Raw genomic sequence first — 20,691 nt, forward strand, 5'->3', positions numbered from 1 at the left:
TAAAGCACACGCTCACTTTAAATCAGGTTATCTTATTGTTTCATGTATTAAAGTAGTAGCCATTCATGCTTCCTACAGTGGAGTATCTTTTACTCAATGCCTTCTTTTCTCAATCTATTTTATAGCTTTCCAAACTCCTGGTAAGTGGTCAGGAAGAGCTTTTGTGTCCTTCACCTTTGTTCATAACCATCTGTATTGGTTTCCTTTATTCAGTGCTGGTCATCTGTCTCCTATGTATCTTATAGTTAGTAGTCATTGTTTTTTCATCATTTTGTTTACTAGCCCAAGTTTGGTGGTTTAGTTTCGCCTGCTGGCAAAACACGCTCTACATGATGTTACCGAACAGGTCACGCAACCAAAGTCAGGTCTTGCTGTCTGTAGATACTGGGCCCATGTGTGTAGGCTCACTTTGGACTTAATGCTGCTAGATGCATGGTCCAGAAGCATGCCCCACAGAGAAAAGTTACAGTACTGATGTATCTCTGTAAGCTGAATGCACTATCACTTAGAAGTGCCTGTTCTTGGTAACCCTCCCATTCCCCAGAGACCTTCTCTTTCTGGAGGATTGTTTTTTTACTTTTCATTGTCCTTTTACGGGAACTTTAACTCATAGTCCATGAATGGGTAATGTCTTTAAGTGTCTGGAGCTGCCAGGTACTTCGTGGAGTGCATTCATGTCTTTGGGAATGCAGCAGCTGCCCAGCCTCATTTTGGCAGCCCTGTGGGTGCTAGTGAGCAGCTCAAAACACTGCCTGTTTGCATTTGGGAGCATTCCCCCTACACAGGTCTCAAATTCAGCCGACTGGCTGTGTCCATGCAGCCCATGCCCATAGACATGAAAGTGCTGTCTGCATTACAGGTGCAAGTTCCCATGTGAATGAGGCCTTAAACTTGAGGCTCTCTCAGATGACTTCTGAGTTTATTTGTAATCACCTTTTGGCTGCTGACCCCTCAAACTTTAGTCCTTTAGGTAAAAAACCAAAAGTCCCAAAATTTAAAAAAAAATTGCAAGCCGTAAGCACAGCAATGGTGACCTTTAAAACTCATGCAGAACGTGTTTGGGTCTCGTCTGATTGTTCTTGGACTGTGGCATTTTTTTTCGTTTGTCATTGTTTTGTGTCTTCATTGCATCTCTCAGATAACTGGTCATGGAACTGCCTTCCCTTTTTTTCTAATACTCTGGAGTCCAAGAACACTGTAACCCCATGTCACTTGTTCAGACATCCAGTGTAGTCCATGCTCATGTAATACGAAGGTGTTTAACTGCTGCCTTTATTAACCTGCAGAGCAAACATCAGAAGCACCAAGCATTCGAGGCTGAGCTGCAAGCGAACGCAGATCGTATCCGTGGTGTCATAGACATGGGCAATTCTCTCATAGATCGTGGGGCTTGTGCCGGCAGCGAGGATGCAGTAAAGGTGAGCAGACATAATTACGTATAGTTACATAGTCTAGCTGAAAAAAAGACTAGCCCATATTTTATAGTTCAACTATAAAAAAAAAGTTATAAACAAACATACACCCACAGTTGATTCATAGGAAGGCAAAAAAACCCAGCAAAGCATGATCCAATTTGCTCCTGCTGGGAAAAAAATTCCTTCCTGATCCCCCAAGAGGCAATCGGATATTCCCTGGATCAACTTTACCTATACATGTTAGTATCCAGTTATATTCTGTGTATCTAAGAAACAATCCAGGTCTTTTACAGGTGGTTAGAGTATGTGTAGCTGCTTTTCTTTAATGAACCTTCAATTTAGTACAAAACCCAAACCTTTGTTTCGATTCAAGAGACCGTTTTGTTGCTGGCTTCAAGAGACAGTCTTGTTGATGGCAGTTTACATCTCCTAGCAGTCCTCTTTTGGGCAAGGCAATCCTGAAAGAACAAAGACTGTCTGAAATGTTTGTCTTTTGTCCAGATATTGTTGCATGTTGAGTTGTGCTTGAATGAGCTACTTAAAGTTAGTTGATTGTCTTGATTACGTATTTTTAGGTTCGTTTGGCAGCACTGGCAGACCAGTGGCAGTTCCTGGTCCACAAATCTGCTGAGAAGAGCCAAAAGTTGAAAGAGGCCAACAAGCAGCAAAACTTCAATACTGGTATCAAGGACTTTGACTTCTGGCTATCAGAGGTACGAAAAAGTATTAATTTGGTTCAAATAACAATACCCTCGGCCATGTATGCAATGAGTTTACACGTCTTTCTCGACAGGTGGAGGCTTTGCTAGCCTCAGAGGATTATGGGAAGGACTTGGCATCTGTCAATAACCTGCTGAAGAAACACCAGCTGCTTGAAGCTGATATCTCTGCCCATGAGGTAAGCCTGGAATAAAATGGCTGCAAAATCAAGAAATTGGGTTGATTTTTGCATATCGCAGTTTGGAATCTGCAGAGATTTAGCTGTTCATTTAATTTTCTCCAGGACCGTCTGAAGGATTTGAATGGACAGGCCGACAGCCTGATGACCAGTAGCGCTTTCGATACCTCCCAAGTGAAGGAGAAGCGAGATGCTATTAACGATCGCTTCCAACGAATTAAAGGAATGGCATCTGGTCGTCGCAGTAAACTAAATGAGTCCCATCGCCTTCATCAGTTCTTCAGAGACCTGGATGATGAGGAATCTTGGATCAAGTATGTGCACAAAAAACATACCTAAGAGAAAGCACATAAGGGTTTCTAAAACCTTCCTATTCCCTTTCCCTGGAGTTCTGACTTAATGGCAATCTCATTGATATCTGATAGATATTTACCCATCAGTGGCTGTCCTCTTGGTAGGAGGTTTAACACTGGAACATTGTAAATAATGGAATAGCGGGGCAAAAATCTCTCTTAAAACTAGATAGAGTAAGCTTTGAGGTTGGATGGAATTCCTTAACTTCAGCTATGCTTGGATAAATCTATTTGATTGAAAATACTAAGTTTCCTCTCTGACCAAATTTGTCATTGGATGGCAAGGTAGCCTACAAAATGTGCAGAAGTCAGTCTAGAAAATGAATTTGTCACATAATTTTTTGGCAAGCAGTTCATAGTTTGAATGGATTTTTATATGCATTTACAAGGTCTTAAACCATACAATGCAAATCTAACCAGTACAATCAGGAAACCAGACTTCAGTGCTACCCAGAAAACCTTTATCTCAGTATAAAGCCCCTAGTTTGTAGATAACATAGTTGGAAAAGCTAAAGAGGACAAAAAATAGGGTCTGTGTCTTGTTTAGCATATGGAACTTGAACAGAACATTCAGTGTCTGCAGAGTAATCCAGACCTCTTGGGCTTGATCTGGTAGCTGTGGTGTGTGGCTCCGGGACCAATTGGGTTGCATGAGAGTAAAGAGGCAGAGAATACGAAGAGGAAGGGGGAGATCCTAACTGTTCATGGCAGTATGAATAGTCTTCAGGGTGGGATGAGCGAAAGAACCAGCAATGTGGTGGTCATGTATTTTCCGTTTAGGGTTCAGAAGATGTGGAATACATAGAAGCTCTCCTTCACTTGCATGTTCTTATTGCTCTTAGGGAGAAGAAACTCTTGGTTGGTTCTGATGATTACGGCAGAGATCTGACTGGAGTACAAAATCTGAGAAAGAAGCACAAGAGACTGGAGGCAGAACTGGCTGCCCACGAGCCAGCTATTCAGGTATAGAAGCTGACCAGCACTGGTTCATCTTTTTTTGCCTTTTTTTTTCTTTTTGTTCTGTCTGTATCGTCTTTCTCTTTTTGGTAGCTGAGCTGTGTTGTGCTCTATAGGGTGTGCTGGACACTGGTAAGAAATTGGCCGATGACAACACTATTGGAAAGGATGAAATTCAGCAGCGACTGGCTCAGTTTGTGGAACACTGGAAGGAATTGAAGCAGCAAGCCTCAGCCAGGTAAGAAATTGCAAATTTTGCTGTCACCCAGAGATGTTTTTTTTTTTTTTTACAGGTCTGGCTTTAGGAACCTGGAAAATAACATGGGCTTTTCCTTCCTTTCCTCTTAGCACCCATTTTGCCGTAGTTTAATGATCTATTTAACTCAATGGTTTATAATAGCCATTAGTGTCTATCTTCAAATCTCAAAAAGCTTAACAAAGAGAGCCACCGTTTGCATAGTTGATTTGGATCTAAAGCAGCTAATGTAGGACTTGACATGGTAACTTTACCCAGGCTCATAGGCACAGGGGGGATTAAAAATCATGTCTTGAGCACCTTTTCTTATTGGCCACTCGTTCCTCCATCCCACAAGCCTATATCTTTACATATGTTTTTAGCTGCTTGGAAGTCTGTTTGTTGGGCCTTTCTTGCCGCAGTTTTTCTCTTTGCAGTTGTGGAGGGTATTGAAGAGGTGGGGTGGTAATCTAATTTATAATCCCCAGTCTGTTTTAGGTAGGATTTATAGTCTGGTACCTCCCTATGAGGAACATTTTGAATACGCTATAGAGGTTAGGTTTGCTTAGAATACACTTTCTCAGTAGTTAAATTGGCTTTCCTATACAGTAGTGGTCTCAAAACTGTGGCCCTTTGTTTGGCTTTATCTGGCCCTTGAGGCATTGTTCCTGACACCAACAATGGGGCATAATTCCTTCCACTGACACCAAAGATGGGGCACTATTCCTTCCGCTGGCAACAAAAATGGGGTACTATTCTTCCAAGTGACACTGTTTTCTCCCCCTAATACCAAAGATTGGTATTTACTCCCACTTGGCACAGTTCGGCCCCCCCTGCTCTCTGAAGCACAGTAAACTGGCCCTTTCTTCTGGAAGTTTGGAGACCCCTGCTATACAGTAAGGCTTTTGATTTCTGAAGATGCAGGATGGGCTCTCCTCTAATGCAATAAAGATGTAGGTGTGTTTAAATCAGCAAGTTGCATCCTAGATATTTGAAATCGCTACAGAAATCTTTGTTATTGATTGGTTATGCAGGGGTCAGAGGCTGGAGGAATCTCTGGAGTACCAACAGTTTGTTGCTAATGTTGAGGAAGAGGAAGCTTGGATCAATGAGAAGATGACTCTGGTTGCCAGTGAGGACTATGGTGATACCCTTGCTGCTATCCAGGTGAGAAAATTGGAAATTGTATGTTAAATAGTGGAATGTTGGCTTAGTCGAGACTGAATGTAAAAGGCAATCTTGGTGTTTCTTCTGTGTTTAGGGATTGCTCAAGAAACATGAGGCATTTGAAACAGACTTCACTGTACACAAGGAAAGGGTTCATGATGTCTGTTCCAATGGAGAAGATCTTATCCGAAAGGTAAGATTTTAGCAATCAAGAAAAATGCCATTGGTTCCATCCAAAAGGCTACATTGAATATTTAAATCTTCCTTACAGAATAATCATCATATAGACAATATCAGTGCCAAAATGCAAGGCCTTAGAGGTAAAGTGGCAGAGCTTGAGAAAGCAGCCGCTCAGCGCAAAGCCAAGCTTGATGAAAACTCTGCCTTCCTACAGTTCAATTGGAAGGCAGACGTGGTGGAATCCTGGATAGGTGAGGCTCTTTAAATACAATCTTTATCAACTGCTGCAGATCTAAGAAGGCGGCAGCCATCTGCTTATATATTGTAATTGTTGGGTTGGTGATATCATCATCATGACTATTGTGCTTCCCAGATTTCTATTGCTTGAATTCTATCTATCCAGATATGTTTAGGGACTATTCACACTTGTCCTTTTTTCATGCAGTGAAATTCATGTATATTGCTGCAATAAAATGTATTGCAAGAAGAAATTCTGTACTTTCCACATCTATACACTGCAATTTAGTGAGAGAGAAACTCTATAATCGCCACTCACACCTATACATATACATAACCATGCATGCGGCAAAGCACAGATCGGTGAATCCAAAGTTTTATAAAAAGATGTATTGGTGAGCTTTTCTTTGGTTATGATAGTTTGCATATGTGGCCTTTAGGTGAGAAGGAAAACAGCCTGAAGACAGATGACTATGGCAGAGATCTGTCCTCTGTGCAGACACTTCTTACTAAGCAGGTGAGTGGACTGTAAGTAAATACTGTGCCATCAGTTGTTGCACTGTGATCTGTGTTACAGGGAGTTCGTTTGTGTTTTTATTTATATTTTTTACTTTCAGGAAACATTTGATGCTGGACTCCAAGCATTCCAACAGGAAGGCATCACCAACATCACTGCACTAAAAGACCAATTACTCGCAGCTAAGCATGTGCAGTCCAGGGCTATCGAGTGCCGCCATGCCTCCCTGATGAAACGATGGAACCAACTGCTGGATAATTCCGCTGCTCGGAAGAAAAAGCTTCTAGAGGCACAAGAGCACTACAGAAAGGTAGGTTGCCTTAGTGATAACATTGGCATTGGCCTAGGTAATCTCTAGAAAAATCTGTGTACAACCATAGTCTGAATCGACTTCTGTTTCATGTTAGGTTGAAGACTTATTCTTGACATTTGCCAAGAAAGCATCTGCCTTCAACAGCTGGTTTGAGAATGCAGAAGAGGACTTGACGGATCCCGTCCGCTGTAATTCCCTTGAGGAAATCAAAGCTCTGCGTGAAGCACATGATGCATTCCGAAACTCCCTCAGCTCCGCGCAGACTGACTTCAACCAGCTGGCTGAATTGGACCGGCAGATCAAGGGTTACCGGGTGGCTTCCAATCCATACACCTGGTTCACCATGGAAGCTTTGGAAGAGACGTGGCGCAACCTGCAGAAAATCATAAAGGTAACTATACAAGGGCTGGTTATGTCAGTTGATGGAAAGATCTTGAGTTTTTTGGCTTCGTTACCCAGTAACTTTATTTGGGGCAGTGTCTGAAGTATGGCTCCAAAGTGTTCGCTTTGATGGGGCCTTCAATGATTTGTGCACTTCTCTTTTTTTTTTTTTTGTTTTGTTTTGTTGCTGTTTTTTAAAGCATAGAAGTTGAGGCAGCCTGCCATCAAGTAGAAGGAAATGTTGGGCTTACGGCATAGGGCTTTAGTGTTGATATTTTATTTTTTGCCCAATAGGAACGTGAATTGGAACTTCAGAAGGAACAGAGAAGGCAAGAGGAGAATGATAAGCTGCGCCAGGAGTTTGCCCAACATGCTAATGCATTCCATCAGTGGATCCAGGAGACCAGGTTACTGATCTTTTCCTCCAACAAGGCCTTCATGTTTTTTCCACTGCATTTTGTGTTCTCTCGCTTGTTTCCAGCTGTGCATTATCATGTTAATTATCCATGGTCCCTTGGTAATGAATTATAAATCTGTGATGCTTCAACTATATTTTTTCACTTTTGTATGTTCTTTTTTTCCCCCGTCTCTGTGCTGCTACCTTCAATTTGCCTCTGTCCATAGGACCTACCTTCTGGACGGGTTAGTATTCTAAGATTATGTGATGCAGTAGATGTGTACAGCTTATTTGTTGACTGTAGATGTTTAAATCTGTTTGCATGAAGACTTTGGACTGCTGGAGCAAACTTTTCTGCTGGACCAGGAAAGCTGAACACCTAGATAATTACATTGTCTAGTATGATGGTGGACAGCTCCAATATTCAGTGAAATGTAAATTACATTGTACTGGTTCCAAGCAGCAGTCAATCAGAAGCTCCTAAGTTAAAACGGAGCACCTTATGTAGAACAGCAAGTACTGGTTTCCACCGTCAAGTATAGGCTAATGGTAGCCTTCTGTACGTATTGCCTATGTCAGACTATACAACAGTCTGTACTCGTGGCTTTTCCTGCAGCACAATAAAGATCCTTCAGAGACTACTCTCTGGTTGACATAAGAAAGAGAATTGCTTGTTCACTGAGCAAATCTTTGTCCATTATGGAAAGTACTACTTCTCTTTAGAGAGGTCACCCCCAGTTATTGAAAGCAAAGTTTGGTTTGGTGCTTTCATATATACAGTTGTGTTCAAAATAATAGCAGTCAGACATCACTAACCTGATCAATCACTGTTTTTGGTAGAAATGATATTTTTACATGGCAAATAATTTACTAGCAGGTGTAGTAGAGTAATAGAAATCCAACAGACCCAACAGTCATGACATGCATGCTGATGATTCTGTGTAATTGAATCACTAATTGAAAGGGGCATGTTCAAAATAATAGCAGTGTGGAGTTCTATTAGTGAGGTCATTCAATCTTTGAAAAACAGGTGGCAATTATTGCCCTTATTTAAGGAAGGAAGGCAGCAAATGTTGTACATGCTGGTTACAGTGCATTTCTCTCTGAAATTCTGAGGAAAATGGGTCGTTCCAGACATTGTTCAGAAGAACAGCGTACCTTGATTAAAAAGTTGATTGGAGAGGGGAAAACATATAAAGAAGTGCAGAAAATGATAGGCTGCTCAGCTAAAATGATCGCAAATGCTTTAAAATGGCAACCAAAACCTGAAAGACATAGAGGAAAGTGAAAAACTACCATTCGAATGGATAGAAGAATAGCCAAAATGGCAAGGACTCAGCCAACAATCAGCTCCAGGAAGATCAAAGAAGGTGTAAAGTTCCCTGTGAGTACTGTTACAATTAGAAGACGCCTATGTGAAGCCAAACTATCTGCAAGAAGCCCCCGCAAAGTCCCACTGTTGAAAAAAAGACATGTGCTGAAGAGGTTACAATTCACCAAAGAGCATATTGACTGGCCTAAAGAGAAATGGCGCAACATTTTGTGGACTGATGAAAGTAAGATTGTTCTTTTTGGGTCTAGTGGCCGGAGACAGTTTGTCAGACGACCCCCAAACACTGAATTCAAGCCACAGTACACTGTGAAGACAGTGAAGCATGGTGGTGCAAGCATCATGATATGGGGATGTTTCTCGTACTACGGTGTTGGGACAAAATTATCACATAACAGGGGTCATGGATCAGTTTGAATACATCAGAATACTTGAAGAGGTCATGCTGCATTATGCTGAAGAGGAAATGCCCTTGAAATGGGTGTTCAAACAAGACAACGACCCCAAACACACCAGTAAACGTGCAACATCTTGGTTCCAGACCAACAAGATTGACGTTATGGAGTGGCCAGCCCAATCCTCGGATCTTAATCCAATAGAAAAATTGTGGGGTGACATCAAAAATGCAGTTTCTGAGGCAAAACCAAGAAATAGAGAAGAACTGTGGAATGTAGTCCAATCATCCTGGGCTGGAATACCTGATCACAGGGGCCAGAAGTTGGTTGACTCCATGCAACACAGATGTACAGCAGTTCTCAGAAACAGTGCTTATACAACGAAATATTCATTATGTGATTCAAAGGAAAGCAAAATCTTCAAACATTTTTCAGTTTATATAGTGAATGTTTGAGTTTGTAAAGAAGAATACAAACACTGCTATTTTTTTGAACAGCCTAATATTCACTTTTCTTCAATTTTTTTTAGAGGAACAACACAAATTTTGATATTTTTCTTCATGTTTTGATTTGGAATAGAATGTGTAGTGTTCCCAATGCATTTGTGTGTATGGAAATAAAAGCTATTAGAAGGATTTTGAGCTTTATTCACTTTTTTCAACAAACTGCTATTATTTTGAACACAACTGTATATTCGACTACATTTGGCCGATGTTACATTTCTCTTGGGCCAAAATTCACTGTGTGTAACATCCAACATGTATTCACTGCTCAGAATAGCTGCTTAACCTGTGTCCATTGAAAAGATCTGAAGGGTGCATTGGTGCTTCTGGGAACACTAAGAACCAAGGATTCCATACCACCCCGAGTGCTCCAAGAGATGCTCACAAGTGCAGGTCCTTTAACTTCAGCCTCATAGCAGCCATATATACTTTATTTAAATACTGCACAATGATTTTCACATCCTTCTGTTGCAATGCTCATGCCTTATTTGTTTTGGGAGGTCTGAAAGTTTCTAGATCTCCAGCTAATTCCTCTTACAATCTGTATATGGCTCCTACATGGGTGGATAAGCTGCTGTGTAAGGTGGATGCTGTGGCTTTCTGTTTTCCTGATCCTTGTGTTGGGGGTATGGACAATTCACAACTGGGTCTCTCTTCTCTAGCATAGCCTATCGCAGAGTCATACGTGTGTATCAGTATGAAGTTGGGGATGATCTATCTGGAAGGTTTTTCTTCTTTATTCCTTTTTCCACTGGTTTTCTGTGGCACTATGTGATGCTTTCTCATTACTAACACACTGCTGCAATATCGAGCCAAGGACACCAGTCGTTGAGTGCTCACCATATAGCCTTCCCTTCTGGTGTCTGCAGGATTTCCTCTTTAAACTCTTTACGCCAATATACGGCCTCTTGGCGGCTGAGCTTTGCCGCTGAGTGGCCTTATATTTGCTTACCATTTGTAAACCTGCTGAGAGCTCGCGCCCTGTGCACTCCCAGCACGTGTGTCAGCGTCCCACGGAAAGGATCTCTCCTTGCGATCGGGACCTTTCTGATCATGTGACTGCATGACAGCCAATCGCCTCAGTCACATAACCCTAAACCCTGCCCTGCCTCCCGGCATCAGAAACCCCTTAAAGGGATGGGAGGCACCAGCGTGAAGGGGTTAAGGATCAAACATTTCAGATTTTCAGGGGAATATTTGACTTAAAGTGGAATTCCACCCAAAACCTTTTTAAGCTTTGAATAGGTCAGGGAAGGGATAGAATATCTGCCCTCCTTTTTTTATTTATTTATTTTTTTTTATTGCTGTATGGGGCCATGTAGTGGAGAATTCCATACTTTTTTTGTCACAGGAACAGGATTTAAATAGAAATGTCCCTAATGGGATAAAAAAAACAAACCAGTTTTTCTGGTTGAATGGGAAAAGGCTACACCTTTTTAAGTTGGTGTTTTCTCCTTAATATTTCCACTCACTTCTTGTCCTGGTTGTCACTAGGACAGGAAGTGGAGGGAAAATGTCTCCAACAGGAGCACAAACAGTAATATTTTAGCATTACTTTTCACTACTCTTTCTAAACTTAGAGAAAAATTGAGGGGACTTTGAGGGCTTCTCCACACTGTCTTTCCTGTATACCATAGCTGCCAAATTGATATCAGCCAGTGCTGCAGACTGCCTTTTAAGATGGACATGGCTGCTCTTAAATAGGTGAACGTAAGCGTTTTTAATTGCACCCGTCATTTTTGATCTGAGGCTTCCATGCTGCATGTAAATGTACCACAGTCATTTGTTCATTCCAACAGATTTGTTTCTATATTAAATTAAAGATTATTTCCACTCCTCTGGAAAGTAGGCAGTCCTTTTTTTGGGGACTTTATATTGTGTGGTGTCATTTTAAGTCAACGAATATCTGTTGAATAGCAGCTTCAATCTGTGTACACACATGTATAACGATAGTGTGTACAGAAAGCCTTGGGTAGGTTTGTTAAAGCTTTTAGCATCTTTCAGCTCCAGTTTTAGTATGCTAAACTAAAGTTCTAAATAGGGCTGCTGTCACTTTTAACAAGCTACAGTAGCCATTAAAGAGCAAGTTTTTTTACTTGAAGCTTGTAAAGCGTTGCACCCACGATCAGCAGATTACAGGTGCAATCTCAGGCTCCTGCAGACTGTCAGTGTAGTTGTCTGCCTGTACCTTGTATGGGCAGGCAGTTACTAAATGACAGGAAGTATCATTGAACTACCTAGTGTGCTCATCAGTGTCCAGGTAGTCCATTGAGATCTACAAGCATCAGCCGCAATGGCTGACAGTAGTGGTATTTGTAGCGCTCCCATTCACAGAACTTTGTGAATGAAGGACGCAGCTGGGTGGGTAGAGCCCCTTTATGGCCGCATTTTTTTTTTCATTATTTTAATTGTGACAGTGGGTATGGGGAGAGGATCCCTGACCCACTCTCAGGGGGAGCTGCTGCAACAGTAACATGTTACACTAGTGACCTGACTTTTTCTAGTATGAGAATCCCACTAACTTGTCAGACCTTACAGATGAGTGTCTGCCATATGAGTGTCCAATCTAGTCATGATTCTGCCAGTGGAGTAGTTTGTGTACCCCCTTAAGGGGTCTCTTAAGCCAAAATTGGTATTTCATTTGAGTGGAGTTTGAGTCGGGTCACCTGTTTAGCTTCTCCTAACAGGAGACCAGCTCAGCTTAGATTTTTGGGTGTTCAGTAGTAACATGTCAATGAAAAAATCCTACAGTGAGGATTGGACTTCCTCACAATGGTATGGCCAGCATATATTTTAAGAGGTTGAGTGCAGCGGTCTTATTTCACGTTCCTTCTGTAGCATCTACTATAAACTAGCCTAGGTGGTTTAAACTCCCACTAAGAATCAGATTGGAGTGCTGACGTTTTGTCAGTGTTGGAAGCTGTTTAAAATATGGTTGGTCTCAAATATATCAATAAGATCTTTTCTTGATACCATCTTCTTCAGACGGCAAAGGCAGAAACCTTTTTAAATATCTCAAAGCAAGTAACTACAGTACGGACGATCTTGCCATCAGATTCCTCAATAAGTCCCACTCTTACACCCCCCCATAACAGAAATACCAGTTGTGGGGTATATTTTTCAGTTCTCTCACTTGTAGGGTAAAGTGCACAGACTGTTGTGTGAGCTCCTAACCTCCACGTGTTGCACTGTATGATCACAAGGAAGTGACTTGGTCTGGTTGGCTGGAGTGATCTAGTTGAGTGGCTGTGGATTGGGAGTGTTCAGTGCTTGCACTCTTGATACTTGTGTACTAACACCATGGTGTGGCTCTTTTGAGAGAGGCTTCCTGTAGGCACTTTTTCTGCTGCAACACTGGGCTCAGGGGTGTGGTGGTGGCGGCTTGGCATGGGGCTATTCCTCTGGAGTCTGTCTTGGACTTGAAGTTAACATGAAGCACAAGATCACACACATTTCTACAAAACACAGCGTGGTGTATGATTAGAAAATGCAGTTAGAGCAGCCGTGCTCTGCTAACTTCAAGATACCGGTGTAAAAGTCTTCTGATCCTGACTGATGTTTCTGTACAGGTCTTGCATGGTTGAAGAATCTGGAACGTTGGAGTCTCAATTGGAAGCAACTAAGGTGTGTACCATACTGATGAAGGACTGTGAGACCGTAATTTATATCAAATAGCAAAATAAGATGCAGTGCAGAAAAGGACAACTGTGTGATTAGCAGAGATAAATTAACTTGCTCCATGCATGCAGCTTTAAAAGAGAATCTAAATGTTTGCATTGAGTCTTCTCCAGTCACCACATATGTGGTCAAATAAATGGCCCTACAGCATCTTGGCAGGCGTAGTTCCTGCACCTCCCAAGAGTATTCGGGCTGAGAGAATTTTGACCGTCCACCTGTCTAAATGTTAATCTATGTAGCTTGTTGTACTGGAAATTACCCAGCAGAGGTAGACTTTCAACTGTTGAAAATGATCATTTGACCAGACCAAGGTATGCTTGCATGCTACAGCAGGTGCCCTCCATTTCTGTGACTAGTCCCTAATGCCTCTTTAAGATGCACTGAACAGCAGTTGCACAATGATGTCAGAGTACAAGGTAGAGCCAGTAGCCCTGCATTGTACAACAGGACAGCAAGGGACTGCTCACAGCCTAGAGTGGAGGAGAGTAAGGTAAGATGGAGGCTATAATGAGCATTTAAACATTTGTGGGATGGGGTGCTGAGTGGCATACTGAGAGGGTAGGTTTTTGTGGGTTTTTTTTTCCTTGTAACTCCCAAAGTTGGGGCCTTTCTACATGGGTGGACTTCTCCAAGCGGACATGGACACTGCTCGTTGTTCTCTATGGGGTGGTAGGATGTGAACAGACTACCTGGTTACAGCTGACTGTCATCTGATCTGATCGGCAAATAGGGAACAGATCCTCATCAGGTGCAATCGGACACATGTCCATTTACATCCACCTCCCTATAGAGAACATTTTGATGGTCTGATCGGGTTCATCTGAAGAAAAAAAAAAAGAAAGAAAGACAGACGTATACACTCAGTCTGCTTGTGTGAAGGGGGCCCTAAGGCTTTAAAGAGAAATTAGAAGAAATTGTTTATTGTATCAATATCCAAGATAACAAGTCCACTTTTAAACCAGTGTAGTCTCACCTCCCAGGATAGCTTTTGGAGCAGTTTAGTTGCATTCTCTTCCTGTCAGTGCAAAAGTTTTAAAGCCGCTTTAGAGATTTGAGACCTGATGGCTCTTGTGGGGTTCCTGCAGGAGGGTGTAATTGCCACTTAGCATTGCCTATTTAGTTTGTTTGGTAATCCTTGCAGCGTATTTTGTTGATCTCCTATGATTGAGCTCGTGTTTTTTCCTGTATGATTCCTTTACAATAGAAATTTTGCAAGAACAGTGATTAATTTTACATTTCACACATACATATAGAAATATCACCATTTCTAGGCATATAGATGCTGGAGATTAGACTTCAGAAAAAAATATTCTGTCCTGGTTTGAATTACAAAATTATCACACTTCTGGAGTGGTTTATTGACTTATTTTTCTTCTCCCACCACAGAGGAAACATCAAGAGATTCGGGCAATGAGAAGCCAGCTAAAGAAGATAGAGGACTTGGGAGCTGCTATGGAAGAGGCATTGATTTTGGATAATAAATACACAGAACACAGTACAGTGGGACTGGCACAACAGTGGGACCAATTAGATCAACTGGGCATGAGAATGCAACACAACCTGGAACAGCAAATCCAAGCCAGGTATGTTGGAGAAAGCTGGTGTGCATAGTCTCTTGTTTTCTGCAACATTCACTTGATGAAACTGTCAGAACTTTAGCTCTGAGGAAAATAACCAGTATATAAGTTATGAAAACAGGCAGAAATCTAATTTTCATAGATCAGAATTTTTAATTTGCGCTAATTTGAAGACTAAATAAAAAGCAATAATGTGCAAAAATATATTTTTCTTGATAAAATAAGTGCAAAATGGTAATGAAATAGGTGATGATAAATAATTCAAAATAACAGTACAATGATCTAATCAAAAATAAGCGTTAGAAGTTCAAACCAGCAATCATTTTCAAATATTAATGAATTAGTTTCCTACAGTGAAATTCTAGACAGTTTGATTCTATCAGCTACATATGACAATAACTATGCAAATTGACCATGTGATCTCCCTACAACCACATATTCAAAGCTCAACCTATGCCTTGGCATGAAATGATTTAGAATACTATACACAGGCCAATCCAATAAGCTTAGAATCTATCTGAGGTCAAGATCAAATGTTCCACTGAGTTGTCTACTTTGTCATACATAACCAGTTAAACCATTGACTAGAAGCTGAAATTAGCTTTGGGGACATTTAAAAGAGAATCCTCCCCCCAGAGAATTGAAATGAAAATAATTTATACTGCAGTTAAAATGATTTCACATCAACTCCGGTGCTAACCATAACCTTGATCAGACTAAACTGTTTAGCTGGAGATATATATGTCAGCATAGATTTCCTGCAGAAGAATGAAAGTTATATGTTACTGATATTTTCTATGATAGAAGCAAGTTGGCCACGAGCTGACAGCACTTGTGTGTGTCTGTTGTTTTCTTGTCTGTCTAACTTTTTTATCACCCCAAAAATACTAGGCGAGCATAGCTTATCTCGCCTAATTATGACATCACATTAGGTGTCATTATTCTTTCCTAATAAACTGCAGGGGGCAGTATAGGATTAGGAAGAATTTTGGATTTCTCTTAAATTCCTGTATTATGTCAAAAGTTGACCTTTAACCCCTGGCTCATACGAAAACTAAAAAATTTTAAGAGATAACTGTCTTTTCAACAGGCAATATGTTATTTTCAGTGACACTGGTCCCAGTTTGTCTAACCTGTTCTAAGTGATTCTGAAGACAGAGGAAAAAACAGTTCTACCTTTTTGTCTTACAGACAATCACTTAGATAATTTAGAATCTTCAGTACAAATGAGCTAATTTCTGTAGCATACAGACTCTATTTATAACGTTGAAAACAATGTCCATAATATTTACCAATATAGGTATTCATTGTTAAAACCAATAATATAGATAAAATATATATGGAGATGGAATGTAGTAATATAAAAACCCAAATTACTTAATTATTCAAGTATCAAAGCAGAGTTCCACTTCTGGCTCAGTTTGCTGCGGCGAAGTGAGCCGAAGGTTCGGCCACCTCCTTTTTCCTGCAGTCTCTTGGGAACCTTCACAGGTCCCAGAAGACTGCCAGACCAATCCGAATGCGCAGGGGGCACACGAATGTGAAGCTGCAAGCTGTCACAGCCTGGTGCCCACAGTTGTGATGCCGGCGCAGAGAAGGGCCAGCACAGGTGAGTACATCGCTGGATCCAGTGACAGGTAAGTGTGTGTTTATTAAAAGTCAGCAGCTACAATAACTGTAGCTGCTGACTTTTAATAAAACACAAAGCTGACTGGAACTCCAGTTTTAACTTTATGCAATATTATTAGTAATTGACATTTGATTAAAATAATACCATATGCAATGTAAAGTTTTTAATATGAACTCTTTTCCAGATGTTCATGGAAAAAAAAAAATTCTTGTGAACCGTTCTTTTCTCCTTTCTTCAATCGAGACATGGAGTCCTCAATTTACCTTGCAACTTGCTATCATGTCCTATCTTTATCTTGTACCTGTCTGGTATAATCATACACACCCAAATGTATAACCCGGGAAAGTATGCAGTAAGAATCTGGGAATGTCTGCTGTTAGAACCTTTGTTCAGAAACCATGAAAATAGAATATAAAGGACAAAATGGCTTCCAGTATGCCCATGGTAAAGTTCGGGCCTTCTGGTTTAATTCTGTGAGCCAAGAATATTTCCAATAAAACTTTTCCTAGAATGTGATTCATACAGCAGGACAGTTAGTTCTGGATTTAAAAAAATAACAAGATTGCTTGCAGTGCTCCAAGACTTGGTTTCAGCTGCCAGTCTGTGAGGCTTTGCCTGTGTCTAATCTTGCAAAAATGTTGTTTCAATTCATCAAACCAAGTCATTGCAATAAGAAGTGGAATCCCGGCCACTTAGCTTGGCATTTAAATGGGCAGTCCTCTGCATGAGAACTACAGTTGTGGACAAATCTGCCTGTTTTAATGCTGAAGCCTACCGTGTAGTGTCTACCAACTAGGTCAATGGTGTCCACTTAGTTTAGTGCTTCCTTCACTTTTCTGCATAAGAGTTAACCTTTTTTTCACAGAATTTTGCATTGACTATCACTTCAGATGATGGAAAGTGAACAGTGGGTACTCATAGGTAATCCTGAAAGGGTTCTATACTTTCACACGTGTGAAATTTAGAGGGGGAGGATGAAGCGGTTTACGGCAATGCTTAGTAGTGATATGGGGCCCTTCCACCAGGTTGCTTATTCCAATCTGTGATATTCTGTGAGTTTCTGTAGGGTCATGCAACAAAAAACATTTGTTAACCCAGCTTTTGATGGTTATTGATTTCTTCTTTCAGAAACACAACGGGTGTCACAGAGGAAGCTCTCAAGGAATTCAGTATGATGTTCAAGTGAGTATTGCTGTGGCTCAGCTACACCTGTGCCTTGTCTGGTGGATTCCAGCTTCTTGGATAAAACCTCCTTTTATTCCTCAGGCACTTCGACAAGGACAAGTCTGGCCGTCTTAACCACCAGGAGTTCAAGTCTTGCTTGAGGTCTCTTGGATATGATCTCCCAATGGTGGAGGAAGGAGAACCTGATCCAGAATTTGAGAACATCTTAGATATCGTAGACCCAAACAGGTATTTTCAGTGGGTTATGTAATGCACATTTGGTGAAGATTTTAGTAAGCACTTCTCTGATGATCTTTGTCTTGTTTCTTGACAGAGATGGACACGTGTCCTTACAAGAATACATGGCATTCATGATTAGCAGGGAAACTGAAAATGTGAAGTCCAGTGAGGAGATTGAAAGTGCATTCCGAGCGCTCAGCACTGAGCAGAAACCGTACGTCACAAAAGAAGAACTCTATCAGGTAAAAAAACTAAAAATCTTCGTTGTATTTTCTGAGATGTTTATTGCGGTCTTGTTCATGGAAATTTAAGCTTTCACCTAAAGAAGTTTTTTTTTTTTTTTTTACAAACAAGCTAAAGTTGGACTGCTGAAGACCTTTACCTTTATTATAGGGACAGATTCCAAGCTGATTGATCAATTAACATGGGTACATTCAGCCTGCCCCATACATGGTTTGAATCTTGTCTGGTCCCTGTTGCAGTGGGCAAAAAGACTTGAAACCTCTATGGCTAACTTAAAAGTTGTTGTGGCAAGCTGGTACCAAGAATATGCTGGTCTCTGTCTAATGAGCAGTTCTCAAATGGTCCTAATGCTTTAACAATTGGAAATGGCTGCCCACCTGTCCTGCCTTCAATACAGTACTGCTGAGCAAACACTCAGAAACCATAGGGTGATAGATCCTGATGGAAATGTTTTGTAGCCACACAACTGCCTATTAAAACTGTTTGGTGGTGGTATGTTGCCTTGATCCTTTGGGTTGTTTTTTGTAAAGCTGGCTAAAATTAAAACTTTTTTTTTTCTTCACTGTATAGTATGGTCAGCATCAGGGTGGCTTTGGGCTTACTTGCTCATCCGTTGAAATAAAAGAGCCCATAAAAAATATAAAGGGCATATCTTGAAAGAAGTATAAAAAAACTACCTAGATTTCAGAGCGAAACTGTCGGTGATGGGAAATAAGTATGCTAAATCACCTTTCAAAAAAAAAAGATCTTTTTTGCAGGTAAAATAAAAATAAATATTTTTTGGAACCTGGGTGCAAGCTCAGGCTCCTGCAGACTGTCGTAGCTGTATTCTGTACATACGAGCAGTTACTGAATGACCGCAAAAATAAATGGACTACTAGCGCAATCAACAATGCGACTAACCGCTTGTAGTTCTCAATTAACAGGGCAAAGACTGTGACTGATGCAGCTGTGTGGGTGGAGCCCCATGGCTGCGCTCCTTTCAAACTGTGGCAGCAGGAGTGGGGAGAGGTTGAAAGGTGTCACAGGAGAAATCAGGAACATGTTATGTGCTCCACTCTAAAAATGGGTGTAACATGTTCCCAAAGGTAAACAGAGTCCGTAAATCACAGTTTAAAGTCTGTAAACAAGAGGCTGTATGATTAGAAAACTATTTGGCTTTTTTATTTTTAACCGAACTGTTCTGGAGCTAGGGTTAAAATGCTGACAGCACACTGCAGATCCAAACCATTTCATAGCACAGAGCTTAGCAGTCCAACACACCCTCTGCACAGAGGCCCTTCGCCAGCCCTGTTTGGTCCAGATCTCCAGCAGTCTGATACACCCTCTGCATAGTGGCCATGTTTGGTCCAGATCTCCAGCCGTCCACTACACCCTATGCTGAAGATCTGGACCAAACAGGGCCACGGTGCAGAAGGTGTAGCGGACTGCTGAAGATCTGGACTGGAGGCCCTTCACCAGCCCTGGTTGGTCCAGATCTCCAGCAGTCCGACATACTCTCTGCACACTGCTCACACTTCCTAAAAAACAACATCGATTGTCTCCAGCAGTTCCTCTGCACAGTGCTTCACTTTGGGTTGATCAGCAGTTTGGATCTCCAAACATGTACCACAGAATTGTGCTGTGCTAAGGGCAACAGTATGGTTTTAAAAGAAAAAAAAAGGTTTAGGGTGTATGCAGCCTGCTTGCAGTGGAGTGATTCACATTTCATGATTAGGCACTTGGGTTTATTGAGCACTCGGCGAGCCTTCTTGTGATGAACAGAATAGACTGTTCTATTGTTTTTAATCCATCAAAACCTGTTTGTTTTTCAGAACCTGACACGTGAACAGGCAGACTACTGCATCTCACACATGAAACCATATATGGACAGTAAGGGCCGCGAGTTGCCCTCTGCGTATGACTATGTGGAATTTACGCGTTCGCTATTCGTGAACTGACGTAGCCGAATTCCTTGCTCGTGCCTGCTGACTTTGGCTGTGCATGTCCTCTTTCTCCCCACCCCCCATGCCCGCACTGTGTTGTCATTGTTTTAGCTTTGGGTCTAGCCAACTGAAGAAGCAATATAAGCAGTGTGCTTTAATAAACGCTAAATATTCATTCCGATGTTGTGTGTATCTTTGAAAAAAAAAAAAAAGTTTCACAACTTTACATTTGGGTGGATTTTGTCTTGTTGTTATGAAAATTAAATTCACATGAATGAGATGTAGTCATCGGCTTATATTACAATGACTTTAAAAAGAAAAAAAAAAGTTCCATTTTCCTTAACATTCAGTCAACTCCTCGCTGTCTTCTACCAAAATGGCCCTTTCCCACTGGTGTGGTTTTGCTGCACTAGAAATGGAACAAGCGGGATATATATTGTTCACAAGAAACTGATACAGTGACCCCTGATTTACTAAAGCATGGTTGGATCTAGGGGGGCTCCCCCCCAGATTTCAACTGTACCTTCTCCATGGACATTTTGCCTGGCCCGCTGCACTCTTCTCCCCATACCCACCATCATGGCTGGGACAAGGGGGGACAGCATGGCACAGAGAAGTCTGGACAAGAGGTGTGGTCTGTGCTGGCAGTGGAGCAATCCTTCATACAGCAGATGACAGGCTTGCTCTTAGTTTGGACTGTGTACAGTCCCTCACCTCCTCTTTGGTGGTCCCCCGCCGGTGCTGTCTGCTTATTCTTCCTCCAAGTAACCTCTTGGCAAGCCAGGTGCTAAAGAAGCACCCATGTGGGTGAGCTCTTGAGCCAGACATCTATAGACACACACAGCTCAGGTAAGCCACACACCCCACTCCCTTCTCACAGGAGTTTGACTGAGGGCAGTGGAGCCATAGGCTTCTGTTGCTGTCAGTGTCTGCTGTGAGCCCAGGAACAGAGAAGA

General features: G+C 41.5%; 1 protein-coding gene across 4 annotated transcripts in view; it reads left to right on the forward strand.

The window, feature by feature from the left end:
• The window catches only part of SPTAN1 (spectrin alpha, non-erythrocytic 1), a 119,775-nt gene extending 99,865 nt beyond the window's left edge, over positions 1-19,910 (forward strand). For 2 of the 4 annotated variants that reach the window (XM_089669021.1, XM_089669023.1), the window contains 21 exons: positions 126-140; positions 1,287-1,418; positions 1,991-2,128; positions 2,209-2,313; positions 2,419-2,627; positions 3,509-3,629; positions 3,740-3,861; positions 4,893-5,025; positions 5,120-5,218; positions 5,297-5,456; positions 5,883-5,959; positions 6,060-6,269; positions 6,367-6,663; positions 6,948-7,060; positions 7,278-7,295; positions 12,848-12,902; positions 14,343-14,539; positions 17,292-17,345; positions 17,430-17,576; positions 17,662-17,809; positions 19,625-19,910. In XM_089669021.1, the coding sequence (XP_089525147.1) occupies positions 126-140; positions 1,287-1,418; positions 1,991-2,128; positions 2,209-2,313; positions 2,419-2,627; positions 3,509-3,629; positions 3,740-3,861; positions 4,893-5,025; positions 5,120-5,218; positions 5,297-5,456; positions 5,883-5,959; positions 6,060-6,269; positions 6,367-6,663; positions 6,948-7,060; positions 7,278-7,295; positions 12,848-12,902; positions 14,343-14,539; positions 17,292-17,345; positions 17,430-17,576; positions 17,662-17,809; positions 19,625-19,750 (2,676 nt within the window). In that variant the 3' untranslated portion in view covers positions 19,751-19,910. The remainder of the gene's footprint in view (positions 1-125; positions 141-1,286; positions 1,419-1,990; positions 2,129-2,208; positions 2,314-2,418; positions 2,628-3,508; positions 3,630-3,739; positions 3,862-4,892; positions 5,026-5,119; positions 5,219-5,296; positions 5,457-5,882; positions 5,960-6,059; positions 6,270-6,366; positions 6,664-6,947; positions 7,061-7,277; positions 7,296-12,847; positions 12,903-14,342; positions 14,540-17,291; positions 17,346-17,429; positions 17,577-17,661; positions 17,810-19,624) is intronic. The other 2 variants (XM_089669022.1, XM_089669024.1) reach the window with 1 other exon arrangement.
• The last annotated feature ends 781 nt before the right edge of the window (positions 19,911-20,691 follow it).

The sequence above is a fragment of the Staurois parvus genome, unplaced genomic scaffold (assembly GCF_062004578.1).
Source record: "Staurois parvus isolate SC_StPar_1 unplaced genomic scaffold, SC_StPar_1.0 ptg000068l, whole genome shotgun sequence".
Classification (NCBI taxonomy): Eukaryota; Metazoa; Chordata; class Amphibia; order Anura; family Ranidae; genus Staurois; species Staurois parvus.